This window comes from Oxyura jamaicensis, chromosome 8, assembly GCF_011077185.1.
Source record: "Oxyura jamaicensis isolate SHBP4307 breed ruddy duck chromosome 8, BPBGC_Ojam_1.0, whole genome shotgun sequence".
In the NCBI taxonomy this organism is placed as follows: Eukaryota; Metazoa; Chordata; class Aves; order Anseriformes; family Anatidae; genus Oxyura; species Oxyura jamaicensis.
In genome coordinates, this window is record NC_048900.1 from 642720 (window position 1) to 660670 (window position 17951).

A 17951-nucleotide genomic window follows, 5' to 3' on the forward strand; every position below is an offset into this window, starting at 1 on the left:
GCAGTCACTGCCAACCACAGTCAGCTGTGCTGTAAGAGCAAAGCTAAACCCTATAAGGATATAGCTAAAAATAATCAAGATTAGTTCTGCAATTAGAATTGAATACAGTAAAAGCTGCAACTTTAATAAAGACGACTCATGATTAGACATGATGTCACGCATTAAAAATGTAATCCAAACAACTTGTCTGTTTCGCTACAAATAGCTAACTTGAACGTCCTGGCAAACTGTATAGACATGATTTACAAATACTAGGTAATATTTGGATCCTACATTATAAGCAGTGCTCCAGTCTTTCTGAGAAATAAAAATGACTTCATTCTGGGCTTAGCTCAGTCATTAGACCAAGCTTCCTTAGAGACATAAACCGTAATTGTACATATTGAGCTCAATACATGCAAATTCTTGTTTGGTCACAGACCCTACAACTGGCATTCACCTGTAATATTTCCCATTGCTTTGAGGCTTTTTGCATTATATTATCAAACTTCTAATCAGGACTGGCAACGTTTTATAACCTCACAACTTTGTGAACTGGAATTACTGCTGGTGTTGTGTTTTTTTTTTTTAAAAAAAAGGTAATTTTAGTTTCTTTTCCTTGAATTCACATAACAGGTAATTACGTACTTTTTCCCCAACTGCTTTGCCCTGACACCTCACTATACCCTAGAACCCTACACTGAAACTTGACCTTGTGTTAACTTTTCTTTTTTAAATGTATGTTTAAAAACTTTCCAAATGAATGCCATGAACTAAATGTCTTCCGAGACAAATAGCTATGAAACAGAGCAGGCCAGAGGACTGTGTATACTTACAAAGAAAACTCTTCGGATTCCAGGTGCCAGTCTTTCTGTTTTTAGCTTCCAGTGCAGAGGCAAAGGAGAGTTGAGAAGAAACACCAGAGGCTTTTGGTGAATATGAACGGATGAAATTGGATTCAAGTGTAACGTGACCTACAGAGAAATACAGAAATACATGATTACGTCCTTACAAGTTTCAAAACCAAAGTGGAATTTGAAACAATGAATCAGAGGTCATTTTAATATATATTATGGCTTCCAGCACTAAGATCTCCTGACCCAATATTATGGACTGAACTACTTCCCAAAAAATCAGTCAACAGAGCACAGATACAGAATGAAACGGTTAACATTCGTGCTCTATGCTTGCAAAGCACTGCTAAAGTGTTTAAGAAAACCTTGGCAAATGCTGATGAAAAATAGCTTACGCAAAAGGTCAAACCACTAAGCTGAGAGCTGGAGAACAAGGAGATAAAAAGAATTGCAAAGAAAACTCCCATTTCTGATGGTAGCCTACAAAGCTGGCTTAGAGCAGAAACCTCATCTGCTAATGCTATTAGGGCATAAATCTAACCTGCAAAATATATAAAACTAAACAAACAAAACAGAAGAAACAAATCCAGAAAAACAAGCTAGAAGTATGCTAGCTTATGGAAGGTATTCCAACAGAAATTTGAACATAGGAAAGAAAACACTCATCTTCAGTGACAGAAAACTACACGGAGAATATGGTCCCAGGAAAATGGGCATCACAAAAGTGAGAAAAGCTGAAGAGATGACTCTTTAAACACACAGTTTGTTTTTCTGGAAGCCCTTCCTGCCCCATTCTGCACGTCACCAATGCTGCCCCTTGAGAAAGGGCCCAATACTGGGCAAAACTCAGCACATGAAAGAGAACAACAGTGTCAGTTTTTAGAATACCACAACTTGCAATTGAAATCACACCATCTTTAAAATTTCTAAAATGTTTTTTAAGCAGTCAGTACTTGGCTTTATAGTTCATTCTGCTTTATAGAAGAAAAGCATTAGGAATACAAGTGAGGGGTCATACAGCACGGACACCAAGAAGGCAAGTTTGTGTCTCACAACAGCAGGTTGCCGCTAAGACGGAGAGACACAACTCTTCGAAAAGAGTAGAAAAGGAATAGAGGGAAACATGAACACAACCACAAGTTTCAGTGGTTGCTCACAAAATTGAACATGCAGGTAATTCAGAATGAATTTTGCCTCTTGCTAGAGAATCTGAGAGGAAACCTGAGGCAGAGCAACCATTCCATATTGATTACTGTTTTATTCTTATGTTTAATTTTATTCAATTAAAATAAATGCAGATTCATCTAATTAGATGAAAGCTAGAGACCAAACTGAACATTAGCTATTCATGATTGTTTAAAATCTTTCCAAAAGGGAAAGAAAAAAAAAAAAAAAAAAAGCTTTTTTTCCCCCCTCTATTCCCTTTACTGAAAAGTTCACCTTTAGTGCAAAGTGAAAGTCAAATCTAGGTCTCAGGTCTGACAAGCACCTGGAGGGCAGAAGAAAATAAGAAACTTTTTCCGCTACTTAAAAACTTACGAAGCAATGACAAGCAGTTGGCTATGTGCACCATGCCTACTGGTTAGCCTATGATTCCATGTAGAATTTACCTGACTCTTAAGACACACTGAATGAATTATCTTAAGTAACCACAGTGGAACAAGGTGTCAATCCCCACTGAACACACCTCTAGGAGCAATTCCATATTTATAGTAAAAACAAAAAAAAAAAAAACAAAAAAAAAAAAAAAACTATAACTCAATTCCAAGATCCATTGCCAGCATCTCCTTTTCCTGCCTCCTGTGGCTATGGCTTTTTTCCATACCAAGCAGCCACTCCTGATACCAAGTTAGAGAGGAAGGCTGGAAGGGTTATCAGATGCCTGGGAGAAAGGAGGCAGGAGTGCCCCTCCATGGTGCTGCCATGCTGGGGGGGCTCTGACTTGAGAAAGGCTGAGCACCTCCATTTTCCAGGTAAATGCAGTCAGATCTCCAAGTGCTTGATCTCTCTTGGCAGGAGGCCTCTTTGTATTTATGCATTTGCAAAAGAAAACATTAAGTACCACAGATTACCATGTTTTCCAGGGACTGCCTTTCTTTCCATTTTCTGCCTCAAAAGAATAAAATATCTCCCTTTAGGAAACTGCATGATATTAGCTCTCTGAATGCTAACAGGATGACAGAGATTTCATATGCCAAACAGTCATGATCTTAGTTATAGCCTGAAGCTTTAAAGCAGGTTTTATAAAGCCAAAGTAATTCTTTTAGCTGAAAAAAAAAAAAAAAAAAAAAAAAAAGTTATTTTCCCCCCCCACTTTGTTGTTCTGTCTAGAAATGGAAAGAGCTGAAAGTAGAAAGGAAAAAGTGTTTAGAATTGTTATTAAATTCACTGCTATAAAAAGCTTTCATTAATTCTTGTGGTTTTTCAGGTGTAATCACGGCTAATTAGTAATGAGCTGTTTAAACTATTAAATATAATTACCTTGTTCTGGGGTCATGTAATATAGTTTTCTTACAAACGCAATAAAATTTTGTAATCTAAATTTACCAAAGAAGCCAAGTTAGCCAAGTTTTATCTTTTGTAGTCCTTATCCAGCAAATATGAGTTCATTTTTTTTCAAAAATTTTCAACTGCAAATGGTAGGAAGTACATTTAACTGTAAACTCTCCAAACCGTCAATGAGAAAATCTCCTGTGCTAAATGCGGTGAATATTACATATGTCCACTCTTATCACGTGGATTCATTGCCACATTTTCACAACCAAAGGAAAATTGGTTTCTTCTGATCCCAAAGCAAGTAAAGGCTAACATAAATATTTACAAAGTGAGCTGTAATATGTTTATGTATTTAAATAACCAAGAATAGAGAAACAGTAACAGCATCCTGATATTGGCCAGTAGGTGCACTTAGTTTGGGTTTGCACCCTGCTTGTGCTTTTATCAGAATGTCAAGTTAATTCAAAGAAGATGCTCCTACTAGAAATTTTAAAAATTCTTGCTATTTCAAACCTCTGGTATTTATTAAAAACAGAAATGATGACAAGAAATATAACACACTTCATCTCAGAAATAGTTAGGCCAAGTCCTTTAGGTAATTAGAAAATGGAGAAGTATCTCTGTTTCAACTGATCTCAGACAGGTTTATTCAAAGCCAACGTCTCATCAGACAACACAGATGTTTTAGACTTCATGAAGATTTCTGCCTGTTAGGTTGGTCGCATGAGAGCATAAAAAGAAATCATACCACCTTAGTGAGAAAATCAGACTCTTTGCAACTGGATCTCCTATTACATTTCCCAGTCACTATCCCTTTAGGCTTCAGAAATTAAATATGCATATAATATATACATACGGTTATTTCCATACGAAGTTTGAGTCTTGCTCAGAAATAGTGGTACATCTATGCATGCCTTTGGCTGGAATTGTAGCATAAATCATATCACATAATGAAATTTTCCTACATTTCTGAATGAAAAGTGCAGGCTGATCTTTAAGAAAACTTCAGGACTTGAATCCAAAATCAATTAAGTTTTCATAAATAAATTTAAGCATTCTTGTAAAATTTTTCAGAATAACTGATTTTGCATTCCTGCACTTATTTTGATCATGAGCAAGACAGCAAATCACATTATGTGGAATTCATATCCCTAGTCCCGGACTTGCTAAATAATACAGTTCACATGCACACGCTCCTGCAGCAGACTCTGTCACTACACTCCATGGCAAATACATTCCCTGTCAATATACTTCTCTGAGTCCTTAGCACCAGTTAGGCATTTTGTGGTTAAGAAATCCCACAGAGCTGCTCAACAACTGCTCAGCACCATCTTGGTCACTTTTTTTCATAATTCATTTTTGCTTCAGAGCTGGCTCTGATGATGAGCACCTGGCCAGCTTAGCCTGTACGCAACTGTTCCCCCTGGGAAGGCCTATCAAAGGAAGTCTGACAGTGTAACTGCATCCCCACCTAGTATTTAGAATTGCCCCATCATCACCTTTGCTTGACGGTACACAACAGTGGCATCTATTATGGGAGACTTTTTCCTGGTCCCAGGAGAGATTTTCTGGGAAACCACTGGGAATGCCTCTCCCACTCCTACCTTAGAGACTGAAAAATTTAATAGGACTTTAAATTGTTACGAGCTCATGGCATTGACACAAGAAAAGTACCAAGCTTAAGCTGTAACCAGCACATCCAGCACAACACTGTCCCTCTGCCCTTTTAAGCTTTCTGTTGCTGCACCAGTGCTCCCACCTTACCCCTGTGTGACCATCCAGCACAGCCTCCACCGCTGCAAGGGGTGGACAGGCAACAGAAGACCCTCATCACTACTCTCCAGCAACATCTGTCACCAAAAAGTCATGTCTGTTAGAGTGTCTAGGAAACCATATATTTGCTGAATCCTACATGGTGCTCTTTTCCCAGCCTTGTTTTCCTCCTGTCTCATCTTAGTTTGTGAGCTCTTTGAGGCATATCCTTTCTCAAATGTCTGGACGGTTAATAGCACCTTCTAAACACCGCATAAATTAATAGAGAGGTAATAGATCGTTTCAAACCACCAAACAAAACATTTCTAATTAATAGCATAAGAGCTAACTAGAAATAGCATAAGAGCTGACTAGAAATTTTCCAAAGACACCAAGTTTTATAGGTGCCATGCCTTTCGACACAAGCCAGCCATGTCTGCCTGTGCACATGCCCATCACTACTGCCTGCTGACACACTTTGCAAAAGTTCCTTTAAGGTCTCTTGCAGATGCATGTGACAGCAACAAGGTTAAGGCAGCTGCAGAGGTTTCTATTTCCCTGGAGATGGCAGTTTCATGGATGGCTGAGTATCACCACAGCAACCAACTGCAAAAACAGTCTACGGGCTTGTGCCCCATTACTCTGCTAAAGCAATTTGTACTACGTGAAAGGCAAGGGCACAAAAGCTGAAAATGGATCAAAGTAAACACTTCTGCTAAAAAGTACCATTTTGTTTTGCTGACTTCAAGGCATCAAATTCCAGACTCTGTGTTTTGTTCTAAAAGATGAAAGTCAAGTGCCAAGGATTTGCAAGGTTGAATTAACTACTCCAACGTGAAGTCCCTGAGATAAATTCATAGCACATTTTCCATAACAACCACTACAAATTTGTGCAAATAAACCTGAATAAAATAAGCTGTGCTGTGCTGAATTACACTGCCCAGGCTAGGACAGCTGTTTCATAAGACAGAAGAGGAAAATTAATTTTAACCCTCAGATCATATAAACAGATTTTCTGACTTACAAATGATGCACTGAAGATGGATTTATGACTTCTTAATTTACTGCTCAGCTGCAAAGATGAAGTTAATTAGTACCAAGCAGACAGAAAATTGAAAATATGCATCACTGCCCTCTATAACGGTTTTCAATCTAACCTTATATTTATATATATATGTTATTCTGAACTGCAACAAAAACTAGTATGAATATTATCTTTACAGATCATTGGTGCATACTATCCAGTATAAGAGCTTTAGAATTTCTACTGAAACTCACTTGAAAAAATGTAATTCCAATACATTGGCTGTAAAAGAGTTCAGTCAAAGATTAATCCACAAATCCACCTCAAAGGGTAGGATCTAGTCCTCTATCACTTCTCAAAAAATGTTTAGCAATTGCCTTGGGAAAAATCTCCAGGTTATTTTTTTAGATTTTTAAGACAAAACTTAAAGAAAAGGTGTATTCTTTAGGCAGAGACTGGAAATTCAAAATGGAACATGTATTTTACCCACTTTTTGGTATTTTTACTATGCTCTTTAAATATTGTGTTACAGACTCAGTACAACGCCAGCTACAGTAGATTGCAATGTACAGTTTTCAGGAGCCAACAGCTTCTGGGAGAGAGAGTGCTGATTTTTCCAAGAAAGGCAAAATATGTTCTTATGGTATTACCTCTAAAGGTAATTTTGCCATCCATGCAGCCTTTGCCAGAGACACACCAAGCTTTCTTCTCTGTCAGGCCAGCACTAAAGGATGCTGCTGCCCAAGTAGCATGCCTGAACCACACTATCACACAGTGAACAATGCAGCAATCCCCCCACAGCTGCAGTGAGCAACATGGCAATGCCAGGAGAGAGTGGGTTGCTCGTTTTATCATAAGTACACAGCTGTAAATGGATTGGCATTGCCTGGACCTTCTGACCCATGTTCTACAGACCAACTAAACTGCAATTATAGTTCAGTTGTGAAAATCATGGGAAAGATTCACCCTGGCATAATTCCACTGAAGCTCATGGCATTAAGCCAGGTCCCACAAGTTATCTAATAAAAACCAAATGCTGTTGTGCAATATTCTGACCCTTATGAGGTACCCCCCAAACTGGAATACTGGTCCCACCAAAGAGAGGGTATGAGAACAGAAAGGTTGATAAGGGCAAACCAATTGTGGTCTAGGGCCCATTGCGCACTCTTTGGTAGGAAGTACTACCAGAAACCTTTGCCCATAAGGTGTTTGAAATCTCTCTTTTTTAATTTGTCCTGCAACAGGAGCTAAAGGTCAGGGTGTGCTGTGCTAGACACTGTGCAAGCACAACACACAGCTCCATCTCCAAAGAGCTTACAAATCAAGACATTCAAGTCCTGCACCACATGTGTGCCAACGTCCCCTAACAACCTATCCTGAAGTATGCATGATCTCCCCAGAGGGCAACCTTAATGTGAAGATGCCGTATTACTGTCTAAAGAAAAATGGCAACCCCAATGTTTGTCTCTTAAAGAGGAATACTAGAGCAAAGCTTCCTTTGTCGTGAGCGAGGACAGAGCATAACCCCTAACCTTTGGTACCTGCTGCACCGAGAGCAAAGCAACACATTCTAATGGGCACACAGACTTTAAAGGAGATCTAAGGTCTACCCTCAAAACTAGCTTGAAAGCTGCCTTGAAACCTGCCCACCCACTGACACAGTAGGTATACTCATAGCCTGATGAAAGATTTGTCCATCCAAAACAAAAGCCAGGGAGCTTACAGCATATTTAATTGCAATCTGTAGTCTCTCTTCTCCCTCCAGCCTAAACTCTGGTACCTTTCTAGCCCCAGACGTTCAACGACCAAGCTGAGGATTTGTGTAACAGGACGGAACTACAGCGCATTTAGATCTCCTCATAAGGATTTGTAATTCAACTGGTCCAGCCAATTGACTAAAAAAAAAATTACAAGTGAAATTAGTGCTAAAACATTACCAAAAACATCACAACAAGAGTACGTGGCACGCTGTATGGCACTAAACAAACTGCTCAGTACCTGGCAACAATGTCATTTATATCTGCTTCAGAACTGATATTTTACTGCACCAGTGACACTTTCTCCTCAGAATTGCAAGGGTAAGTTTTTACTGGAAACGAAGTCACTGAAGAGCCCATTCTGAAAGCATAACAGCTCGTACAGCATCAGAAAGTTCTGACAGAGACGTTACAAAATAGTGCTTCTAATTTTCTGAAAACGTTGGATCATTTCTGCCCACAGCTCAGCCACATAATTTATCTTTAGATAAAAATGCAGCCTGCTCATTTCTAGTGTTCCAAAGTTATTTTAAGCAGGAGCTGCCAAATGTAATCACATTATGTTAGATGTTAATCATGTATGCAAATACCTAAGTAATGCAAAAATTAGGACCAAAGCTATCCCAGAAACAAACAAAAAGACTCGGCAAACAGGCAGGACAGTTACTGAAGTCCTATTTGCACTAGCAAATGGTATTACTTCCACAGTGCAGGAAAACAAAAGTGGAAAAAGGAAAGCTAGTTTATATAATGAAAGGTATTTGAGAAGATAAAGGGTAGCAAGTCATACTTGCTTTAATACAACTATTTCTGCAATGATTTTAAAATTATAACCCAAAGAGTTTATCATAGATTTCATGTATAGACTGTACATCTGTGAACTGTCTACTTTAACTTCCTTTACCTGCATAACACAACAGCTTTCCCTGTGTGTATGCATCTCAAACCAGTTTTTGTCTTCAACGTAATCTCATCTCTTTATATAGTTTGGAGAACCAGAGAGCTGAAAATGAGAGTTGGAGAACCAGAGAGCTGAAAAGGAGAGTTTCAAAAACTTCTGGCTGCAACAAATAGAGCAGACAGTCAGCCTCTGTGCAAACATCTCTACTTTGCTCTACCAGCTAAAGTTAGTCTTCAGATGCTATCCCTGTTGTCTTGGGCACCTGCGGAGCAAGAGCTGCTCACAGCAACCAGCCCTCCACTGTTGGTGCAATGGAAAACCCATGCCCACCACCATGAGGCTGGGACCCCTGTGCCCATTCCTGCTTTGACCCTAAATAGATGCTTGGGCTCCTAAAGATTAAGTGAAACCATTTGTGCCATCTGCCCTTCCACAGAGCAGTTGGGCTTCCCAGCACTTGAGACCTAAAAACACAACATCTCGCTCAGCTTTGCATAAATCATTAGATGTCAATACAGATTCACATGCTGTATAATGAATCCCAAGGGGAAAGTCCTCCTTTTATACATTTTGTGGGAAAAATTTCTTGTCTTTAGATCTATCTAAGGACACAGCATCCAATCCTGCAAGCCTGAAGTACAGCATCTGCCCTAATGTTGTCCTATTCACAAAACGCTATCACATCAGACTTGCAAGTTTAACAATTAAGGCACAAAGCGCATAGAAATAGGAAATGTTTACCCAGATAATATTCTGCTCTGTATCTACTTGTTCATAAATGCTTTTTCTGAGCTTTTCTTTGGTGAATTACCTGGGCTGAAAAGTGAAATCTGATTTCCTACTCCTCTCCCTTTCCCCATCCCCAAACTATTATTGAGTACTTGCATCTCTGCATTAATATTGCCTAACACCATAAAAAAAAGGGGGGAGGGGGAGGGCTATAAAGCCTGTGAGCCTCTAAAACCCAGCTCCTGTCCCTGAGAAAATGCTTCTTACACAAATAAAAGATCAAAATTCAGATAGGACCTTTTTCCTTAAAGGCATTTGGGGCATTCTGAGCAAATCTACAGATTTTTCCAGGCAGACACAAGTTCCTGTAGCCTGTATTTTCAGCAACTTTGATGTGTGCTAGGCACCCACCTAGAAGCTACACAGTACTACAGCGATGCATTAATGCAGCTGATACACCTTGCCTCTCACCGAGTCTCATTAGGCATAGTATCAAATTAATCCAGGTTCAAAGACTCGGTGTCAGCGCTCTCTCATCTCTTACAAGCTCTGAGTGTAAACAAAGCAAGTTCACCTCAACTGGAAAACACCATGCAGACTTCACATTGCACACAGTGTTCTACAAACATCATGGTAAAACTGGAATCCGAATACTGAATTTCCAAATCTGAGTGGAAATCCTGAACAGCTGAACACCTTATTTTCTGCTATTTCAAAAGCTGCAGGTGGAGAAGGGGAAGATGCTACGACAGCAGAGGCTTCACAAAGCAGGAAAAGATCACTTGCAACATATATGAAATAAATGATGGAAGACTGCAGGACAAAGGGTTTCACCGCTCTGCATGTAACACACCTTTCTCTTCAAAGGTTTTGCAGCCAGATCACACATAGGTACAGATAACTGGAAAACAGAAATGCCATTCTGCAGGTGTCTTTTGGAGAGGCACAGTCAAATAGAGAAGTATAAAATATGGAGCTCACAGTTTTATTGGACATATAAAACCAAATTCTTGCTTTCCAAGCCAGGATAAAGAAGAGCATGTGTGTGCATGAATCATAAAAAAGTGAAACCTTAAACAGCAACACCAGATTTAGGAAACAGCTTTGTTTACTTTATTGTCAGTAACCCACCAGCCTGAGAGGTGGTGCAAGCGTTTCTGTAAGGCATACACTCACAAGTGGTAACAGAAATTAAATACAAAGGAAACTGCTCTCAAAAGTTTAAACAACTGTAACCAATATAATGTCTTTCTGCTCCCCTACCACCGGGTAGGTCTTCATTCTTTCCAATTTTTTTTAATCTTTTATCCTCAAAAAAAAAAAAAAAAAAAAAAAAAAAAAAAAATCAGAACTTTTAGTCTGTGCAAACAAAACAGTATTTTGGGAATATTTTAGAGAATGAAATTAATTTCTCTAAATAATTATATAATTAATTTCATAATTAATTAAATTACTACTTAAATAAGCTCTAAGAAACCAAATTATCTCAGTTTATCAGCACTACCTGTGTAGGTAGATTTAGCATACAGTTGCAGACTCAAAGTCATGAAACACTGACAAAATCACAGAAGCGCAGAATCACAGAATAGTCTAGGTTGGAAGAGACCCCCAAGATCACCGAGTCCAACCTCTGACCTAACACTAACAAATCTTCTACTAAACCAGATCCCTAAGCTCTACATCTAAACGTCTTTTAAAGACCTCCAGGGAGGGTGACTCAACCACTTCCCTGGGCAGCCTATTCCAGTGACTAACAACCCGTTCAGTAAAGAAGTTCTTCCTAATATCCAAACTAAACCTCCCCTGGCGCAGCTTTAACCCATTCCCCCTCGTCCTGTCACCAGGCACGTGGGAGAACAGACCAACCCCCACCTCGCTACAGCCTCCTTTCAGGTACCTGTAGAGTCACCCCTGAGCCTCCTCTTCTCCAGGCTAAACAGTCCCAGCTCCCTCAGCCGCTCCTCGTAAGACTTGTTCTCCAGGCCCCTCACCAGCTTCGTAGCCCTTCTCTGGACTCGCTCGAGCACCTCCATGTCCTTCGTGTAGCGAGGGGCCCAAAACTGAACACAGTACTCGAGGTGCGGCCTCACCAGAGCCGAGTACAGGGGGACAATCACTTCCCTGGACCTGCTGGCCGCTCTGCTTCTTATGCAAGCCAGGATGCTGTTGGCCTTCTTGGCCGCCTGAGCACACTGCTGGCTCATATTCAGCCGACTGTCAACCAAAACTCCCAGGTCCTTCTCTGCCTGGCAGCTTTCTAACCACACATCTCCCAGCCTATAGCGCTGTTTGGTGTTGTTGTGCCCCAGGTGCAGGACCCGGCACTTGGCCTTGTTGAACTTCATACCGTTGGCCTCGGCCCATCGGTCCAGCCTATCCAGATCCTCCTGCAGAGCCTTCCTACCCTCGAGCAGATCGACACACGCACCTAACTTGGTGTCGTCTGCAAACTTGCTGAGGGTGCACTCAATCCCCTCATCCAGATCATCGATGAAGATGTTAAAGAGGACTGGCCCCAGTACCGAGCCCTGGGGGACTCCACTAGTGACCGGCCTCCAACTGGATTTGACTCCATTTACCACAACTCTCTAGGCCCGGCCATCCAGCCAGCTCTTAACCCAACGAAGTGTACGCCAGTCCAAGCCAAGAGCAGCCAGTTTCCTGAGGAGAATGCTGTGGGGAACGGTGTCAAATGCCTTGCTGAAGTCAAGGTAGACCACATCCACAGCCTTTCCCTCATCCACCCAGCGCGTCACTTTGTCATAGAAGGAGATCAGGTTCGTCAAGCAGGACCTGCCCTTCATAAACCCATGCTGACTGGGCCTGATCGCCTGCTTGCCCTGCAACTGCCGCATGATGACACCCAAGATTATCTGCTCCATGAGCTTCCCTGGCACTGATGTTAAACTAACAGGCCTATAGTTCCTCGGGTCTACCCTCCGGCCCTTCTTGTAGATGGGCGTCATGTTTGCTAGCTGCCAGTCAACTGGGACCTCCCCCGATAGCCAGGACTGCCGATAAATGATGGAAAGCGGCTTGGCCAGCTCCTCTGCCAGTTCTCTCAGTACCCTCGGGCGGATCCCATCTGGCCCCATTGACTTGCATACATCCAAATGCTGTAGCAGGTCACCAACCATTTCCTCGTATACTGTGGGGGGCACATCTCTCTCCCCATCCCCTTCCACCAGCTCAGGGTACTGGGTGTCCAGAGAACAACTGGTTTTGCTGTTAAATCCTCCAGAAGATGTAAATGGGGCTGTCATGCAAGTATTTTCATGAACAGTGATGTCATTCTAAGCACTTCTTATCTGCACAGCCTTGCTGATTCTTGCTTGAAAAGAGATTTAATGAAGAAAACACTGTCTTGCTTTCCAGCTAACAGTGGTAATAATAGAGTGCACCTTCCTGTTTGCAATGTTTTAGGTGCATTCTCCCTGTTCATTTTACCCCAGTCTAAGTATCACTTGAAACCCAAATAAGCAGTGGAGGAAAGAAGACATGTTCCAAGACATGTTCTGAAAAAAAAAAAATATTAAAAAAAAATAAAAAGCAAGTTCCATTGTGCTTCTCTGCTAAGCAACAGCATATGGAGTAACATCTAAAAAGGCCTCAAACTTTCACTTCTGCACCTGCATGCACTAACAGTCTATGTTCATGCAGAACAAATGAAAAAACTGCTTCAATTAATTTCAATTTGATTACAGAGGAGTAAGCTAGACTTCAACTAATCTTCAGGACTAGAGAACACTGGTTGTTTTCAGAAAAGTATTAGGTTTTAGTACTTTTCCCTCATTGATGAGATTTGAATCATCACCAAAAATTACCTCTCCTGGAGATGCTACCACTACTGTCATGCTTAATCATAACTATGACATGAACTCCAACCACAATAAAAACATTTCTGTATTTTAAACTGCCAAGGCAACTGCTAAAGACATACTGTCCAATATAAATTACCTATAATTCCTTCGAACTTTTTTAAGCAACCTAAATTTCATCTATTTGTACCTCATGGTGGTGCTATTTTTGCATCTTGTCCTTTAAATAAGTTTTACCACTGTGGAAGCATTCTGTTTTTGTTTCACAGGGAAAATGAGAAACTCCTCTAGAGAAACACAAACTTAGGTACATAAAAAGCATTAGCAGAAGCAAAATTTACATGTGGAAAAAAAAAAAAAAAAAAAAAAAAAAAAAGTAGATGTTTCTTCCTCGTATCTTCCCACTGCAAGATTTTACTTTCTCAGCTGATACAGGAGGGCGACTGAAGTGACTACCCGGCACAGGAAGCTCCACACAATTTATGTTGGAAATCTTCCCTGCTGCTGGGAGGTTGGAGAACAATTCCAACTTTTGGTTCAAACAGACACTCCAGAGAACAACATAAACATGGCCACTCATGACAAGTGTTGCTTCAACATCTCCCTCACACACACAAGCCCAAAGCTAGACTGGAAGCTGCCAATCAAGCTTGTGATATAAATGGACTCCTGGAAATGCCATCACTCCCTTAATTATCTTTTCTTGGGAAAAGAACTATAGACAAAGCAGTGATTTATAAATACTCGAAGCCATGTCAGCCACTCCAAGCTTTAAGGAGGGAAGGAGAGAACAAGAATGTGAATCACAGCTTATGATCTAAATCAAAACACATGCATCTGCCTGAAAAAACGCGTGCGCGCATGTGCACAGTGTGCTTATACACGACTAGTAGACAAGGAGGAAGAAAGCAAAGACTTGTAAGTCTTCTAGTAAAGACCATGGCAGCTGCCCAGCACTCTTTACAATCCTGCAAGAGCAAATCAGTATCTGTGGGCACACACAGCAGAGGAAAACAAATGTTAGTAAATGTTATACACTCCAATTTTCAGCTTCCAACAGGTCATTTTAATAAGTCAGCAAAACCAAACAATTCAAGTAATCAGACAAGTCATTCTGACATTTTTTTCTTTTGAACCCTTTAGCCTCTTGTGGTGGGCCTTGGCATTGCTTCACTCACCGTTCCAAGCAGCTCTGTGAAGCTAAGAATAAGTTTCGTTTTCTGCGTGCAGTAAACATTCCCCTTTTTAAAAAACAGAAAATACCAAGGGTTTGCTCAGTGCTTTCCAAGTCTTGAGAAGTCACTGTTGCCTCTTTAAGAGTAGACAGGCTTCAAACAATACTTCTGCAGGACACCAGGCTCTGCGCAAACAGGCTCTTCCAGCTGACACATGACTTCCTCTGGCACTTCTGGTGGGCAGAACTGGGAACGATTGCCAAATTCAATGACCAGCAATTCCTGAGCTGACTGAAAACAACCCACAAAGACTGCGGTCCGGAGCAAACAAGATGAAAAAGCCACATCCAAGGCTGGATTTTATGCAAGAACAGATGCTTCAAACTGCTAACGAAGAGAAAAGGGTGTTGTGAGAGATCCTTAAATGAAGGCTGAGGTGGCTTTTTTTGTTTGTTTGTTTTTTAAGATACATGGCAATGCAGTGTCCATCAATTAAGGCAATTAAGACACCGGTTTCACTAACCTATTAGTTGCACGGGATTTGCAGCTTTCAGTAGGCACAGCACCCCCCGAGAAAGGCGCTGAAAAATTACAACTTGTGGGGAGCATACTGCAGTATTTTTGGGCTTTACAAGCTCTGTCTTGGGCTTCACTTCTCAATCAGCCAGCCCAGTTCCATGCTCACTGCCCTACCCAACACCTGCCTGGAGCCCCTAACAGCACACTCCTGGCTCCTGCAGCGTGCTGCTCTCCTCATACTCTTGCCCCTTTTCTGGACAGCAATATTGCCAGCTGCACCACTGCTCTCACGCCATCTCACTATAGGTACGTCACGCCATGCCTGGTTCAAAAACCCTGCATATACCAAAATCCCGGCACATTCTTGCATTGCCACCTGCAAGTCTGCCGTCTTGGTTAGCTATCCATTACCACAGCCAAGCAAAGGTCTTTAGAAAGCGGAGAGGCAAACTCAGCAAAATACCCTTGCAATGTTGAGATCCTGTCTGTACTTTGGCAGAGGCACAGTACTTTGTTTTTCTTTGAAAGTGACTTCTAGAAAAGCAACTATTTTTTCTTCAAAACAAAGGCCTTTGGCCTACCAGAGCTACCAAATGTGCCCAAGTGCAGCAGCACTGGCTTCCCACTGTCCCACAGCTGATGAGCAGAGGGCAGATGCAACAAATTCTGGCAATGCACTACCATACTAAAACAACAGGCTTAGCAATGCATAGGATAATAGACCAATTATTTTAATTTGGGAGAGGAAAGAATAATCAGATTAGCAAGTGGAGGTTGCCAAAAGATTTAAGGCCACGCTGCAGGGTGCTTCAAAAATTCAATCCAAACTAGCCCATCTTTCTGGCCAATTTGAAAGCATCTGGTCAAGCTGACATCAAGAGCTCAGCACTAAAAAGCAAGAGTGCAAGAGTGGAAGAAGCAGCTGATCTTATTTTTACTGTATCTCAGATTGCGAAGTCTTAGAAAACACTCCAAAGTGGACATTTGATTGCCACTTAATTAAAACCTATTTTTTAAAAAGCACTTTTAGCAGAAGAAATAAACAAAATGGAATAAAACAAATGACTAGCTAACAAAACTTCACTAACTACAGCCATCAAATAAAAACCTTGAATTCCCTTCCTGCCTGCTGTTGACAAGAACTCAAGGCCTTGGTGCAACAGGTTTGTTTGTGTGTTTAAACTGCACTCAGAAAGTGACCCCTTTATCAAAGCTCTTTCTCAAGGCTGTTCGCAGATCTCTGGATGCCTAAGCATGAAACAAATATTTTCCTTGATATAGCCACACAGTAAGGCTGCTGTAGTGTGATTTGAGTAATTTAAGGCATCCAGTTCTGAAAATTATAAATAAAAATAGAAATCTAGAGCCCAAAGGACAGAAAGAGTCACAAGGTAATCACAAGATATTAATTATACAGGTAGAATAAAGAAAGTTAACAGGTACAACCAAGAGAAAGTGTGAAAAAGGGAGCAAGGTAACTGTCTCAACATTTGAAGTTAGGAGAATTAGCATGGAAATTGAAGTGCCAAAATAATGCCTGCACTGCTGTTTCTTCAGAAACTTCTACTCTGGGAACACTTCCATAGTGCAGGCAGTGGAATTCCACCTGGTTACGTACGTGTATGCACCCTTCTGCAAGGTCATCATCCCACACAGAAGATGAAGAAATGAATTAATAATACGTACTGGGAAAGTAACAAAATGCCAAAGGCACATTTATTCTGACTCCACGTGCATTATACAAAGGAAGTGTTGATATAAGCCACTTGCCAGCATATCTGAAATTATTTAAGACAGTTTAAAGCTTGGACACACAGCTATTAGGTAATTTTAGGTTCATACATTAGCACTTGTCCATAAAGTATGAAATAACTAGCATATGCAAATGTACAACTCAAAGCTAAAACTGATTTCTTAACAGTATGTTAAGAATAATTTTTGAAACAAGTTTCTGAAAATAGTTAAAATTAACACACTGAGAAATATAGCAAACGTAGAAAAAAATAGGCAAAATGAACCAGGATTTTCCACTCATTGTCCAGATCTTCTTGAGTCCTAAAATACAAAAACATTTCTACAGAAAAGAACTATCCTGAATTCAGAATGCAGAGCAAAGGTCCGGATGTAGAAATACGTTATCAGGGGACTGTTGCAGCGTCTTTTCCTGCCCCAGTTTTACAACTCACAAGCTTTTCAGAAAATACTTAAGTATCAGATTTAAATGATTTTGCCCATCATTTTATGGCTATAAGCAGGTCAGCTCAGGAATCTGAGGCTACTTCCCTAGTAAGTACCTGGCTATATAATTAGCCTGATGTATAGAAGCTAACACACATTTTCATACCAAGTTTGCTCTCAAAGGAAAACAATCATCATGATTTTTTTTCCAAGTAACACTGATTTAACAGTCTGTGCAATTATTACAGCCTCAGCAGTGTTCCTCAAAATTATAAAAATAAAGATGAGCCCTTGCTTTTCCTGCCTTCATTTCACATAACACATGTTAAACATCTGTATCAGGCATAACATCTTAAAACTATTGAGGATGAGGATGTCAATGAAAACAATAGCGAATCCATTGCCAGGAATTCTGATTCCGTGCAGTCACATGTATTCAGCCCTAAGTATTCACATGAGATTAATTTTATATTCCTTTGTCCCCCCACGCCCCTTTAACTATTTCAATTGTGGGTGCATGCCTGAAGCAGCTCAGGGAAACTCAAATGACATGTATAATGAAAGAACTCTTCGTTATTTTAAGACTTGATAATATACCTAGTTAAGGAGTGACTTTCATATCAAAATATATTTTTAAGTTTTTCTATACACATTTTTCTGGTGCAAAGCACTAGAAATACAATTGTCTTCACAAACAACAATTCTTTCTCAGAACGAGCGGTTTCACAAGAAAGTAAGTTTTCCTAAAATCTGGGAAACTCAAGCAGTA

The 17951-nt window shown here is 40.5% G+C and overlaps 1 protein-coding gene across 9 annotated transcripts in view; it reads right to left on the reverse strand.

Annotated features, from left to right (window-relative positions):
* TGFBR3 (transforming growth factor beta receptor 3) overlaps window positions 1-17951 on the reverse strand; it is a 129860-nt gene that overhangs the window by 52656 nt on the left and 59253 nt on the right. For all 9 annotated transcript variants that reach the window (XM_035332819.1, XM_035332811.1, XM_035332820.1 and 6 more), the window contains one exon: window positions 816-953. In XM_035332819.1, the coding sequence (XP_035188710.1) occupies window positions 816-953 (138 nt within the window). The remainder of the gene's footprint in view (window positions 1-815; window positions 954-17951) is intronic.